The sequence below is a fragment of the Pseudonaja textilis genome, chromosome Z (genome assembly GCF_049901715.1).
Source record: "Pseudonaja textilis isolate UNSWEBS1 chromosome Z, rPseTex1.2, whole genome shotgun sequence".
In the NCBI taxonomy this organism is placed as follows: Eukaryota; Metazoa; Chordata; class Lepidosauria; order Squamata; family Elapidae; genus Pseudonaja; species Pseudonaja textilis.
The window spans coordinates 125,017,778-125,030,490 of record NC_142008.1 but is presented as its reverse complement, the minus strand read 5'-3'; the positions used below and the strand labels follow the sequence as shown (position 1 = coordinate 125,030,490).

At 46.7% G+C, this 12,713-nt stretch overlaps 1 protein-coding gene and 1 long non-coding RNA gene across 2 annotated transcripts; one reads left to right on the top strand and one right to left on the bottom strand.

The window, feature by feature from the left end:
• Positions 1–277: 277 nt before the first annotated feature.
• Positions 278–2,682, top strand: LOC148124376 (uncharacterized). Its single transcript, XR_015740103.1, has 2 exons — positions 278–725; positions 2,084–2,682. It is a non-coding gene; the product is annotated as an uncharacterized LOC148124376 (long non-coding RNA).
• Positions 2,683–9,926: 7,244 nt separating this feature from the next.
• Positions 9,927–11,584, bottom strand: SLC35G6 (solute carrier family 35 member G6). Its single transcript, XM_026722706.2, has one exon. It carries the CDS (start codon positions 11,513–11,515, stop codon positions 10,367–10,369), a length of 1,149 nt encoding a protein of 382 aa, XP_026578491.2. The 5' UTR covers positions 11,516–11,584; the 3' UTR covers positions 9,927–10,366.
• Positions 11,585–12,713: the final 1,129 nt, after the last annotated feature.

Genomic DNA, 12,713 nt, shown 5'->3' with positions numbered 1-12,713 from the left:
GGCGATCCAACTGGATCCTTCTCGGTTTGCGTAACTTTCAGCCCAGTCATGCTGTTTAATTTTGATTTTTTTGTAAACGCCTATTGAGCAGAGATCCGAAATGTGCATAAGGCCACTTGGACTAGAAAAGTAATTAGGTTATTTGAAAAGCTCGGATAAAATGTTACTTGGCGTGCTTGCTAGAATTACTTGGGGGTTTTCAAATAAACTATTTTCAGTAATGCAATGGAAGCAATTTTTTTTGCAAAGTTAGAAATAACGAATCAAAAACATTCAATAACCTTGTCATAAGGACAATTTCTTTAATTATTCTGCTCCCCCCCCTTTTGCTAATGGTACAGTCCTTACTGAAGAAGTCTCCTTTCCCGAAGATTTCCGACGCACCTCATTGACTATTCATGATTGCGAAAGGCGGGGAAACAAAGCCGCTCCTTGAGAGCAGGGGGTGTGTCCCCCCATGCCGAACTTTACCGAAAAGGGCCGAAGTGGCCCCGAGGGTGGAGAGTCGGTTGCCTCACAGAGCCAGCTTTTGTCGAGCGCGAAGTCGAGGCGGATGGAACGCTCCGAGCAGCGGCCTGCAAGGCCTCGCGCTCGCGTGATTCTCTTGGCCACGGAGAGGCGCTCGCTCGCCCGGCCACTCCGTTTGGGAAAGCGCGCTGCTTCGGGGCCTACTTCCACAACTGACTCGGGCCTTGGCGGAAAGGCTCCCTAGAGCCTCTTTGGGGGTACGGAGGGCTGAAATTTAGCGGAATTACGGGGAGGCCGGAACGGGTGAATTAACCTACCAGAGGACGATTTATTTGCGAAGGGGCGACTTGGGGGGAGTCAGGGCGTTGCTGCTATGGAGGGGTGAGTGGGCTTCTGAGAGGAAGGGCGAGGGAACTCCGTCCTGAGGTAAAAATTAAAGGGTGCTGTCTGAGGAAAGCCTGAGGGGAGTGGATTTGAGGGGGCAGGGAGGACGTAAATTATGAGGAACCTTCAAATATGGTGCTGGGGGGGGGAGGGGAGGCGATCTGCGGGGCTCCTGCGGGCATGAGGTGTGAGGGAGAACAAATTTGGAGGAAATGGAGACACGTGAGGGGAGGTAATAAGAGGTTGGGGGGCAGGAAGGGAGACTGAGGGCTCAATGTGTGGGGAGGGGGAGATTAGAGGGGCCCTTTTTGGCCTGGGGTGCCAGATTGAGGGGTGCCTAGGTCAAAAAAGGGGGTGCCCCCCGTCCTACGGGCCAGGCTTTCCACCATAGGGCTCTTTAACGGGGCTGCTTTTTAGGCCTGTTTTCAACCCCAACGCAATAAAATCTGGATGAGGAGAAAAGCAAAATATATACATTTTACTTTTGTATTTTGTAACCAATGCTTTCCCCCCACCCACCCCGTTTTGTTCCTGCTTTCTTTCCCTTTCCTGGCGATCTTTTGTCTTCCTTTGTCTTTTTACAGGATTATAATCCTAATAATGATGAAAAAATGGTGGAGGGAGAAATTAAAAAATATATATTTTATATTTTTATAGCGCTGAAAAAAGTGGGAAGCCAATGCATGTTGTTTTTCCTCTTCCCTCCTCGCTTCTTCCTCTTTCTTTCCCTGATGTCTTTATTTTTATGTGTATTTTACAGGATTAGAATCTCAATAAATGAATCTATTAAAAAAAAAAAAAGCAAAAAAAAAAGCTGGAAAGGGGAGTTAAATAAATTGCCAGAAGTTCTCTCTGTGTGTGTCTTTGTCTACAAATAACCATTTTTAAAACTAGACATATCAATCTATCTTTGTTTTATTCTATTATTTTGCTTTCGTTTAAACTTCCCCTTTATTTTTTTTAAGGTTGGGAGCTGCCTAAAGTAGTCCTATGGTGAGATTAGCGGCAAATATTTATTAATAAAATTTATTAGCTCCCCATCTTACCATAGGGTCACTTTGGGAAGCTTATAGTCATAAAAATGTACATGGACCTTAAAACATAAATTGGAACTAAACATTAAAATCTTAAGGACATGTGGGTGGAATTGGGATCTGTTAATAACACCTCCACTGTACTATTATTAAATTTAATAATTCACTGACCCTTTAATTTCTCAATTTAAATACAGGTAGTCCTTGGCTTATCACCACAATTGAGCCCCAAAATTCATTTGTTAAGTGAGATTAACTCATTTTACGACCTTCCTTGCCACAGTTGTTATGTGAATCACTGCAGTTGATAAGTTAATAACCTGATTGTTAAGTGAATCTCACTTTCCCCATTGACTTTCCTTGTCAGGTTGCAAAAGTTGTCAAGCATCTGAATTTTGGTCGCATGACCATGGGAATGTAACTCTGAAAAACGGCCATAAGTGTGAAAAACGGCATTTTTCAGTGCCGTTGTAACTTTGAAAGGTCACTAAACGAACTCTTGTAAGTGGAGGACTCCCTGTAGTGGCATAGCAATTTTTTTTTTTTTTTGAGGATTTTTGGCAGAAGGAGAATGAATTGGGATATGCCAAAAATGGGATATTCAGGAAAAGAGAAAAAGAATCTGAAAGGATCTTGATAGTCCAAGAGACGGATGGAAAAATCAAAATAAGATATTGTCGGTACACTCGGGCCGATGTTTGCATTCCTAGCACTGGCTTCTGTTTTTAGCAAAAGTCTGAAGGAGAATGATAAGACAATGCACAGATAAAATATATGCAACACCTTCAAAATCTGGGGGGAAAAAATTGACTGGCAGGCTTTTGGGAGGGAAGAAACAACCGCTCCGCATGACATACAAACATGGAACTGCTATGCTAAACTCATGTGGTTGGTCTGATTTTTGGTGTTGTGTGAATGCAGGTTGTTGTGATTTGTTAAATTACATGCCTCTCATCATCTTCAAGCAACTCTGCACTGCTTCTGATGTCATAAATATAAGACAATCAAAAGGTTAAACCATTGGATGTTAAAAGTTTAATCGGTTTTCTAATGTTTTATTTATGCCTGGATCCTGTATATGAGGGGGTCCTTGTTGCTCTCTGAGCTTGGTGGTTTTGTTGCATATGTTTTTGTTCAAACTGATCATGTCATTACAGTGAGCACTGATGATGTTACCTAGTTGGGTCATGAAATGTCTGCAAGAAAACCAAGACCATAGAGTACCAAGGAGCTCTCATTTCAACCCTGAGCTACAAATGTTCTTTCTCAGTAATCCTGTTTATTTCTGACTTTCTGTCCACCTCAGCAGAAAGGCAGAATCTGTTACTTAGGATTAAACCTAGTTCAGAAGTCACAGGAATTCCAGAAGATGTTTTAACACCTGGGAAGCAGTGGTGATGTACCTCTGGATTGTCACCAAGGCTACGCAGATTGCAGCTGTGAAATTGCAAAGAAGAATCTGAATTAAGGGCATTTTTGCTCATCTATTTCAAGTAACTAGGATCTGCAGTGTGTAAAAACCATTTTTCCCCCAGAATCTGGGATCCAAACAGCAAGTACGCCAACTGTGATTGCAACTCTAAACTGCATTTTAAAATGCCATAAATATTTATTGGTGTCACCAGCTCACCATCAGTTCCTAGAGAAGCTATTAACCATCTTAATTGCATTAGATTTGTGTAGAATGGCACACATAGCTTTGATTCCATGTTTATCAAAGGATTCTGGGAACTGGAGTCCACACATCTTAAACAGTGGCTTCTCTTTGAAAAACATTTAGACCAGGGGTATCTAACCTTGGCAGCCTTAAAGGTGTGGGCTTTGACTCCTAGAATTCCCCGTCCATCTGGCTGGGGAATTCTGGGAGTTGAAGTCCACAAGTCTTAAAATTGTTAAGGTTGGACACCCCAGATTTAAAAAAAAGAATAGAATATTTCCTTGATATATCATGTTCCACTGGCTTTTGAAAGCAGTTAATCGTTTAACTAAGCCAGACCATGAACGAGGGGAAAATCTTATTAAAGCAATATTTTTGGTGCAATTACAAGCTTTTGAGTCTCAAAAAAGACAGTGAAAAATGCAAAATAAAGATTTTTTTAAAAAATACAGGGTCATCCTTAAGGCCGCAACGGGGAACCAGAATTTCTGTTTGCTAAACGAGGTTGTTCAGTGAGTCCCACCTAATTTTACGACCTTTCTTTGTTAGGGTTGTGAACCACTGCAGTTGCTAAGTGAATCAAGGGGTCACTAAGCGAATTGGGCTTCCTTCTCTCCCCCCTCCCTCCCAAAAATCTTCACAATCTGGGAAGGTTGCGAATGGCGAACCCCATGATGGGGGTTACATACCAGTTGCTTGAATTTTGATCACACGAGATGTGGCAATGGTTGTAAATGCAAGGACCCGACATAAATTTCTTCCCAGTGCTGTGATAACTGGTCACTAAACGGAACGGTTGTAAGTTGAGGACTACCTATGCCTGGAGAGTCCCTTCTCCCCCTTTTATCATTTTGAGCAGGGTATTCATTCGTTGCTGCAAACAGCTTGGCTGCAAAAGTTCTGCATTGGGGAAAAAACTGAATCATGGATTATAAATTACATTCTGTAGGGAGGCCGGAAACCAGGAGAGGAGAGTTCTAGTTCTGCCTTAGACACAAACCCAGCTGAAGGACCCTGAGCCAGTCCCTTGCTCTCCGCTCTAATAGGAGCAACTCCCTGGACCAAGGAAGTAATAAAGAGTCGGAAGGGACCAACCCTATAATCTCAGGCAACGGGCTGCCCAGTGATGGAGCACCCACAAGTTCTGGTGGCAAGCAGTTCCACGGGTTGATTATCACTGTCAGGAAATTCCTCCTTAATTCCAGGTTGCTTCTCTCCCGGATTAGCTATCCTGTCCCCCATCTCCAGCCAGACTACACCAAACTCAAAATGGAGAGACCAATGCAGGAAGTGGCCCGAGAATCAGAATATTTATAAAAGCCCGGAAGTTGCCAAAAAGGCAGCCAAGGCAGGGGGGGAAAAAAGAAGCCCCAAAGCAGGCCAGCCTGGGAGCTGCCGGAGCCTGCGTGTTTGAAGGGCGTGAGGATCGTGCCGAGAAAGACCCGTGCTTTGGGGTTTTGTTTTTTTTTTTAAAGCAGGGGGCCGGGCTGGTGACGTGGTTCCTTCGGGGCTCCTGCCGCTGCTCTGGGCCCCCGCTAGAGGGCGCGAGGCGCTCGCGGGGCCTTTCGCTGGCTGGCTCTCTCGCTCGCGGCCATTCCACCCAGGCTGGGATGCCTGCCAGCCAGCTAAGCTCGGTCCTTCCAGGCTGCAAATGGCCGCTTAAAGGAGGCAGGCGGCCATATTCTGCGAGCGGGTGCCGAGGAGGGATCAACGGCCAACGATTGCAAGCAAGTCCCGGAAGGCTCTGAAACGCTGCGGATTTGAATCCGAACAAGAACCGGAAGGGTGTTTTAAGAGGTCTTCTAGTCCAGCCGCCCCCGCCTGCTTCCATACCACTTCACGCAAGCGTCTTTTCTGAAACGCCTCCAGCCTTGGAGCCTGCCTACCCACAACTTCTGGTGACAAGCTGTTCCACTGGTTAATAGTCCTCACTTGGCTAGGAAGTTTCTCCAGGTTCGGAATTCAGCAGGATTGGAACTCGGTCCAAGGCGCTTGCCTTCTTGCAATCACCCTTCCTCTCTTTGCAACCTCCCCCCAGGTCCAAAATCTCTTTCTTCCTTGCAAGACTCCACCTCCATTGTAGAATAGGAATAGAATGGAATATAGAATAGAATAGAATATATAATAGCATATATAATCTTCTTTTTCTATCATATCTCTATAAAATCGGAAGACCCCTCACGCATCATCACAAAATCTCCACAATCGTAAAGCCTACAAATTTGAAATTTGGCCCATATGTTCCTCTTGGCTTCTAGGTGCTCACTAATTTAGAGCATTTATTATTATTATTTATCATTTATTAGTGCATTTATATTATTATTGTTGTTGTTATTATTATTAACGGGCTCTGATGCTAAGGAGTTCCCTTCCACACCTGGAAAGAAATTTCTTCCAAAGGCAAAACACAAGCAGAGGAGTCTCAGTTTCAGAGCCCCAAGCAGCTTTAGTACAGAACAGTTGAGCTAAGCCACGCCCAAGGCTCCTTGCTGCCTCCTCCTTGCTCACATGGCAAATACTCTTTCAGTTTCCACACAGCCCTCAACTATCTCACCCACTGACAGGACGCTAGCCAGATGAATACCGATGGATGCTGGTAGGCCGAGGCAGAATTTTTCCCTCTTATTTCCCTCCCCCAAAACTAAGCCCCACCTCATAGTTTCGTAGCGGGTATCAAAGCAGAGTAGAATAGAACAGAACAGCTGGAAGGAACCTTGGAGGTCTTCTAGTCCAACCCCGTGCCCAGTCAGCAAACTCTACACCACTTCAGACAAATGGTTTTCCAATCTCTTCTTAGAAACTTCCAGTGTTGGAGCATCCACAACTTCTGGGGGGCGGGGGTCCCCAAAGGACCTTTTCCACCCCACCCCCGCCATCATCTCCCCTTCCCCAGCAAGCTCCGCCTTCCGATTTGGAAATCGATAAGTATCCATGCCATCTGGCTGCGTCTCCAGCCTGGAAGTGCCTCTTGATTACATTTGCATGTTAATTAGCTGTTCTGGATGCCAGGCCCCTCCCTCTTCCCCCTCCCCTCCTTGCCCCCTCCCTCCCCCTTCTCCTCTCCCTCTCCTCTTTCCCAACCAGCCCCAAATCCATTTCTCGAGTTTCTTTCCTGCACGGGACCGAGGGCGGGTTCCTTCCAGGCGGGAGGGACGCCAACCTGGCCAACTTTCTAGTCCTCATGAAGGAGAGCTCCCCCTGATTGAGAGGACGCTTTGGGGAAGGGAAGTGGGGGAGGGAGGGAGGGGGGAAGGGAAGGCTGCCTCTTGTTGTTTCTGAAATCTCAACCGGCCCCCGGGGGGCCGCTGAGTCACAACTCTGGAATTTAGCAAAATAACCAGCCCTTTGCGGTAGACGCCGCTGCCGGCCAGAGAGAAGGATGGCTTGGAAAAGGAACCGACCTGCCAGGAATTGGGAAATTCGGGGTGGGGTGGGGGAAATAACCGTTGATGCATCAGGTTCCTTTGGCAGACCTGAGAAAAGAAAAAAAGAAAGAAAAACCAATTTTGGAGCTGCGAAAAGACGGAAAAAGTTCCCGGTGTCATCTCTGAAATGATGCTGCTTTGGCTCTTTAAAAGGAGAAGGGCTGGTTTACAATCTGCGAGAAATTCCATTTTCGTGTCCATTCGTGGGCCGGGCGCCATACCGTAACCTCCTCTCTTCCTTCTTTTTCTAATGCACTAACTCGATCCCCGTGCTTCGCTACGAAAGTATGTGGTTGGGCTTAGTTTTGGGGGAGGAAAATAAGGGGGGTGGGTGGGAATTCTGCCTCTGCCTACCGACATCCATCAGTATTCATCTGGCTGGCATCCTGTCAGCGTGGGAGAGAGTTGAGAGCTGTTTGGAAACTGAAAGAGTATTTGCTGTGTGAACGAGGAGACAGCAAGGAGCCTGCGTGTGACTTAGCTCAACTGTTCTGTAACTAAAGCTGTTTGGTGCTCTGAAACTGAGACTCCTCTGCTTGTGTTTTGCATTTGGACGATATTTCTTCCCAGGTGAGGAGGGGGAGTAGAACTCCTTAGCATCAGAGCATGTTAATAATAATAATAATAATAATAATAATAATAATAATAATAATAATAATGGAAATACCCTAAATGCTCCGATGGTCATTTGGAAAAATCCCTTCTTAGGGAGCCCTAGAAGCCAAGAGGAACAGACGTGCCCAATTTCAAGTTTGTAGGCTTTATGATTCTGAAGATTTTGTGATCATGCATGAGGGGTATTTCGCTTTATATAGATGGATGGAAGGAAGGAAGGAAAAGAAGAAGGAAGATAGATGAAGGAGAAGGAGAAGAATAGATTTTGGCTGGCATTGCCAAATTAACCAGGATCATCTAAATTGCCGTAGAGAACCAGAATGAAATGATCCCAAGGGTAACCAGAGGTCATTTAGGAGAAACGGGGCACTCCTTGACTTATGACCACAATCGCGCCCAATATTTCTGCTGCTAAGCGAGCCCTCCCTCGAGTGAATTTTCTCCCCATTTGGCCCCCTTTCTTGCCCGCCGTTCTTAAGTCCGTCGCTGCCGTTGTTTGGTAACATGGTTGTTAAGCAAATCCGGCTTCGTGGCTGGTCACAAAAGGGGATCATGTGACACACCCCCCCCCGGAGACGGCGACCATCGTTAAATAGGAGTCAGCGGCATTTAATTCAGAATAGTAGACTCTCCAGAATTGTAGACTCTGTACCTTTCTAGATCTAGAAGTTATTCAAGCTTAGGTCATTGAAGCAGTTTGGACTTCAACTTCCAGAATTCCCCAGCCAGCACGGCTGGCTGGGGAATTCTGGGAATTGAAGTCCACAAAGCTTAGCTAAGTTTGAATAATGCTAACCTAGATCGAGAATTGTTCTGGGCCCAAACAATTTGCATTTTCCAGTTTGTTCCACAGCCACCTGGATGCTATCCTGGTTTTTTTGTACAGATTCCTGAATATTAACCCAGTTCTATTTGTACAGTCTCAAGTTGGCTTGCCAGCAGTGCCCCATTTTTTATCCTTTCCTTAAGGAGGCCTTCTAGATTCACCCCTGCTTCAAATCCTCCAATCAGTTCCTCTCTTCTGCATACATATATCTGTTTTTCGTCCCTCCGTTTTCTCTCCTTTTTAACTTTCTGAATTGTTATAATCTCCCAAACTGGGATTTATTTGGAAGTTTTCACAAGCCAAATATCAGACTCGGCTTCCGAGTCCTATAGATTGAGGCGCTCCTTCTATCTTTGCGCATAATAATAAATAATAATAATAACAATAACAATAATAAAGAAAATACTTGGTTGATACCTGGGATGCTGGCAGCAAATCCTATCAACCATCAGTGCCAGTCAATGATATGTGTGATACGTTTTTAAATGTTCAGTTGACTGTTTCATGTTTAATGAATAAAAGAGATGATTATAACAATAATTACTATTAATTATTAATTTACTATTAATAAATAAAATAATAGTAATAAAATAATACAACTTAATAAAAACAAAACATAAAAAATAAAATGGAGTTTCATGTTTAATAATAATAATAATAATAATAATATTAATGGTTGATACCTAGGATGCTGACAGCAACCTGTATCAACCATCAGCGCGAGTCAATGAGATTTGTGATATGTTTTTAAATGTTTAGTTGTCTGAGTTTCATGTTTAATGAATATAATAATAATAATAACAATAGATTAACGAGTACAAGCCGTCTTTTTAGCTGTGTTTACAGAAACAATCATAAATTCTCCAGTTTTTCAAATTTGATTTACTTTGGATTGGGCGGGGGGGGCAGGTTGAGGGGAAGCTCAACAGTCAGGATTTGTATACCTTCCTGCATCCATTCTGGAGCGGCGTTTCTCAAATCCTGGCCCCTTTAAGATGAGCGGACTTCAACTCCCAGAAATCCCCAGCCAGTGTGGAATTCTGGGAGTTGAAGTCTGCCCATCTTAAAGGGGCCAGCATGGAAAAAAACAACAACCCGCAGACCGGATCTGAGGCCCAAACTTCTCCATCAAAATTGTTTTTGGGAAATCAATGCACCAGATGGAGACCAAGGGACCCCCCACCCCAGAACCCCGTGTCCCCTTCCTCAATATACCCAAAACAGACCACAAATGCTAATTTGCGTGGGGACTGTCTCGCTCCTGGCTTCTCAGCACAGACCGAAAACACCAATGCTCTCTTCCACTCCACGGGTCAGCGGGGTCTCGGAGTAACCATGCCGTCCGGATGTCCGGCCCTGGGCAGTGTTGCTTGCCAGGGACACCTCGGCAGAGGGCGGCTTTGTGGCGCAGCTGAGATTTTCAGGAAACCAACAATGTCCTCTTCTTGCATGGATCCGTTGGCTGGTTAGCCATCTCTGTTCTTCCACCAACTGCCCAAGATTTTGGTTTGAAAACTTGGCTACTGTTGCCCACTGTTCTGTCGGATGGGACCTCCTGGCTGCCTCAGGGCCTCTGCCACTCTTCTTCCTAGCCTCTCCCATCTTGGTGAGGGCCCGCTTGAACCCACTGCCTCCTTAATTGACTGGATCCCTCCCTGCTGTCCAATCTGCTGGTTGGTGTCTACTTTTATCGACCGCCTCTTTAATCTACTGGATCCCTGTACAAACTGCCAGTGCGCACTTTGGCACACAGCCTGGACAATCTACTCGATCCCGCTCTGCTGTACAATCTACCAGTTGGTGCCCGCTTGGACCAACTGCCTCCTGGAGAGTCTACTGGATCCTTCTGCTATAACAGTTGGTGCCTACTTTGACCAACTGGCTCGCTAATCTACTCGCACTCTCCCTGCGGTTCAGTCTGCTGGTTGGCGCCCACCGCTTTCACCCACCACCTCCTTTAATCCACGCGATCCCTCTGTGCCGTGGAATACGGCGTTTGGTGCCTGCTTCGACCCGGGGCCTCCTTGGCGTGTTTGCCCTCCTGCTGCGGCACGATCGGTCCCTCCTCTTCGTCGGCTGGGTGGCAGCTGATGTTCTGGGCGGTGATAATCGCGATGCTGCCCAAAATGACGCCGGCCCCCATGATGTCGAAGGGCGTGACGGCCTCCCGTAGCACGTAGTACTGGACGGCCAGGGTGACGGCCACTTCGGAGTGCAAGACGGCGCACACCAGCGCCGGGTGGGCCTTCGTCACGGCGTAGCTGGCGCACAAGAAGGATAACAAAGCCAGGAGGCTGATGGACACCACGTAAATCCAGGTGTACAAATCCAGCACCAGCACCGGCTCCTGGAAGAGGAACATCAGCGGGAAGCAGACTAGGCTGCCCACCACACCGAAGAGGAACACCACGGTCATCAGCTTCGCTGGGAAGTCCAGCCTCCGGAAGATGATCAGCCCCAAGGCCAACGTCATGCCTCCTGAGCAGGCCAAGACGTAGCCGAAAGTGTTGTAGATCTGGGTGCTCTTGTCCAAACTCAACAGGTCCGGCACCACCATGATGATCAAGCCCAGCATACTGCCTACCAGCCCGAACCAGTCGTAGCCGGTCAACTGACTGTTCTCGATACAGAAGGCCAGCAGGACAGAGGAGATGGTGGAGGAACCTTTGCGCACAGTGGCGGCGTTGCCACTGGGCACCATCATGAAGGAGCTGTAGGCACAGCCAATGGAGATGACGTTAACCGAGGCATGGAGCAGGGTGCGCCAACGCACCTCTGGCGGCCCGAAACACGGCACCTTCCTGTAGCGCAGGTAGCCGATGAAGAGCAGGTGGAGACAGCAGCGGAAGTACAGGATCTCCAGGGACGGCATCCCCGACGCTTCATTGACAATGCGGGTGAAGGGGGCCACAAAGCCGGCCGGCACGCCGCCCCCCAAGAGGGCCACCAGCAGCCCTTTCATGCTCTCGGAAAGGCGGTAACGGTGCCAGGCAGGACGGCGAGGAGGCGGGGCAGCGGAGCAGGGTGGCGGGGAGAAGCGCAAGAGGTCGGACATAGTCCAAGCACCTTTTCCAGAGGGTCCCGGGTCCAAAGCCACAGGGGGCATCTTGGGGAGTGACAAGCCCCAGGGCCCTTCCAGAACAGGGATCCCAGCCTGCAGGAGAAAGAAGAAGACAGGGTGTCAGGATTCCAGCAATCGCCCTAATTAAATCATGATTCTCGAGCCAAACTTTAAAAAGCTTCAAAAGATTAGGAGCGACATGCCGGCGTTAACCTACAGTATATGAAGCCAACTCTGGCATACGTAATTTACGGTCCCCTTTGACCCTGTTCCCACCCTCCCCCCGGGTGTCTCATAAACGAGACTCTCCAATTGAGTCAGTTCACCGGCTGGGTGCCATTACTCACATTCTCCAATTACGGACTGAGTGTCATCAATCACGTTCTCCAATATATTCGCAGGCAAAAGCTCTGGTATTTTAGTTATACTCTTTTAAAGATGAAGTGTTGGAATGGACTTCCGCTTTCCAACCGCTGCCTGGTCTTCCAGATTTCCTTTCTTGCTCCCCCCTTTTTTAATGGCAACGACTAAAACAAGCCTAGGAATGTTTTATGAGTTGACACACTGGAGGTTTTGAAGACAAGATTGGACACAATTGTCAGAAATATATAGGGTTCCTTGTTTGAGCAAGGGTTGGACTAGAAGACCTCCGAGGTTCCTTACAACGCTTATTCTAAACAGCAGGTGAGTTGGTTAAAAAGAAAACATAATTGAACCAGCCCCTGGGGGATGGGCAGTGGAAGCTCTTTTTGTATGCGTTACATCGCCTTTTTGACTTGCTCCACTTACGACCGTTGCAACATCCCCACGGTTCACGGGATCAAAATTCGGGTGACTGCCAACTGACTCGTATTTATGACAGGCGCAGAGTCCCGGAGGGTGTGTGTGTGTGTGTGTGTCGTGTTATCCCCTTTATTGACCTTCTGACCCAACAAAGACAATGGGGAAGCCAGATTCACTTAATGACCGTATTACTACGTGATTCTGCAGTGATTCCCTTAACAACTGGGGCAAGAAAGTTTGTCAAATGGGGCACTTGGGAATAATAATGATTATTTTGATAATGATGATAATAATAATGATAATTTTGGGTTGTGTTGCAGTCATAAGTCGAGGACCACCAATAGGCCTGGAAAGCAGCTGTCAAAGACATTTTTGTTTCTAGTTAATAACCTTTTTAATCAGTTATATTTTCCAGTCAATGACATTTTTCTAATCAATGCCATTTTCTAGTCAATGCCAT

Coding starts and splice junctions, on each gene's coding strand:
- SLC35G6 (XM_026722706.2), bottom strand. CDS start 11,515: ATGCCCCCTGTGGCTTTGGACCCGGGACCCTCTGGAAAAGGTGCTTGG.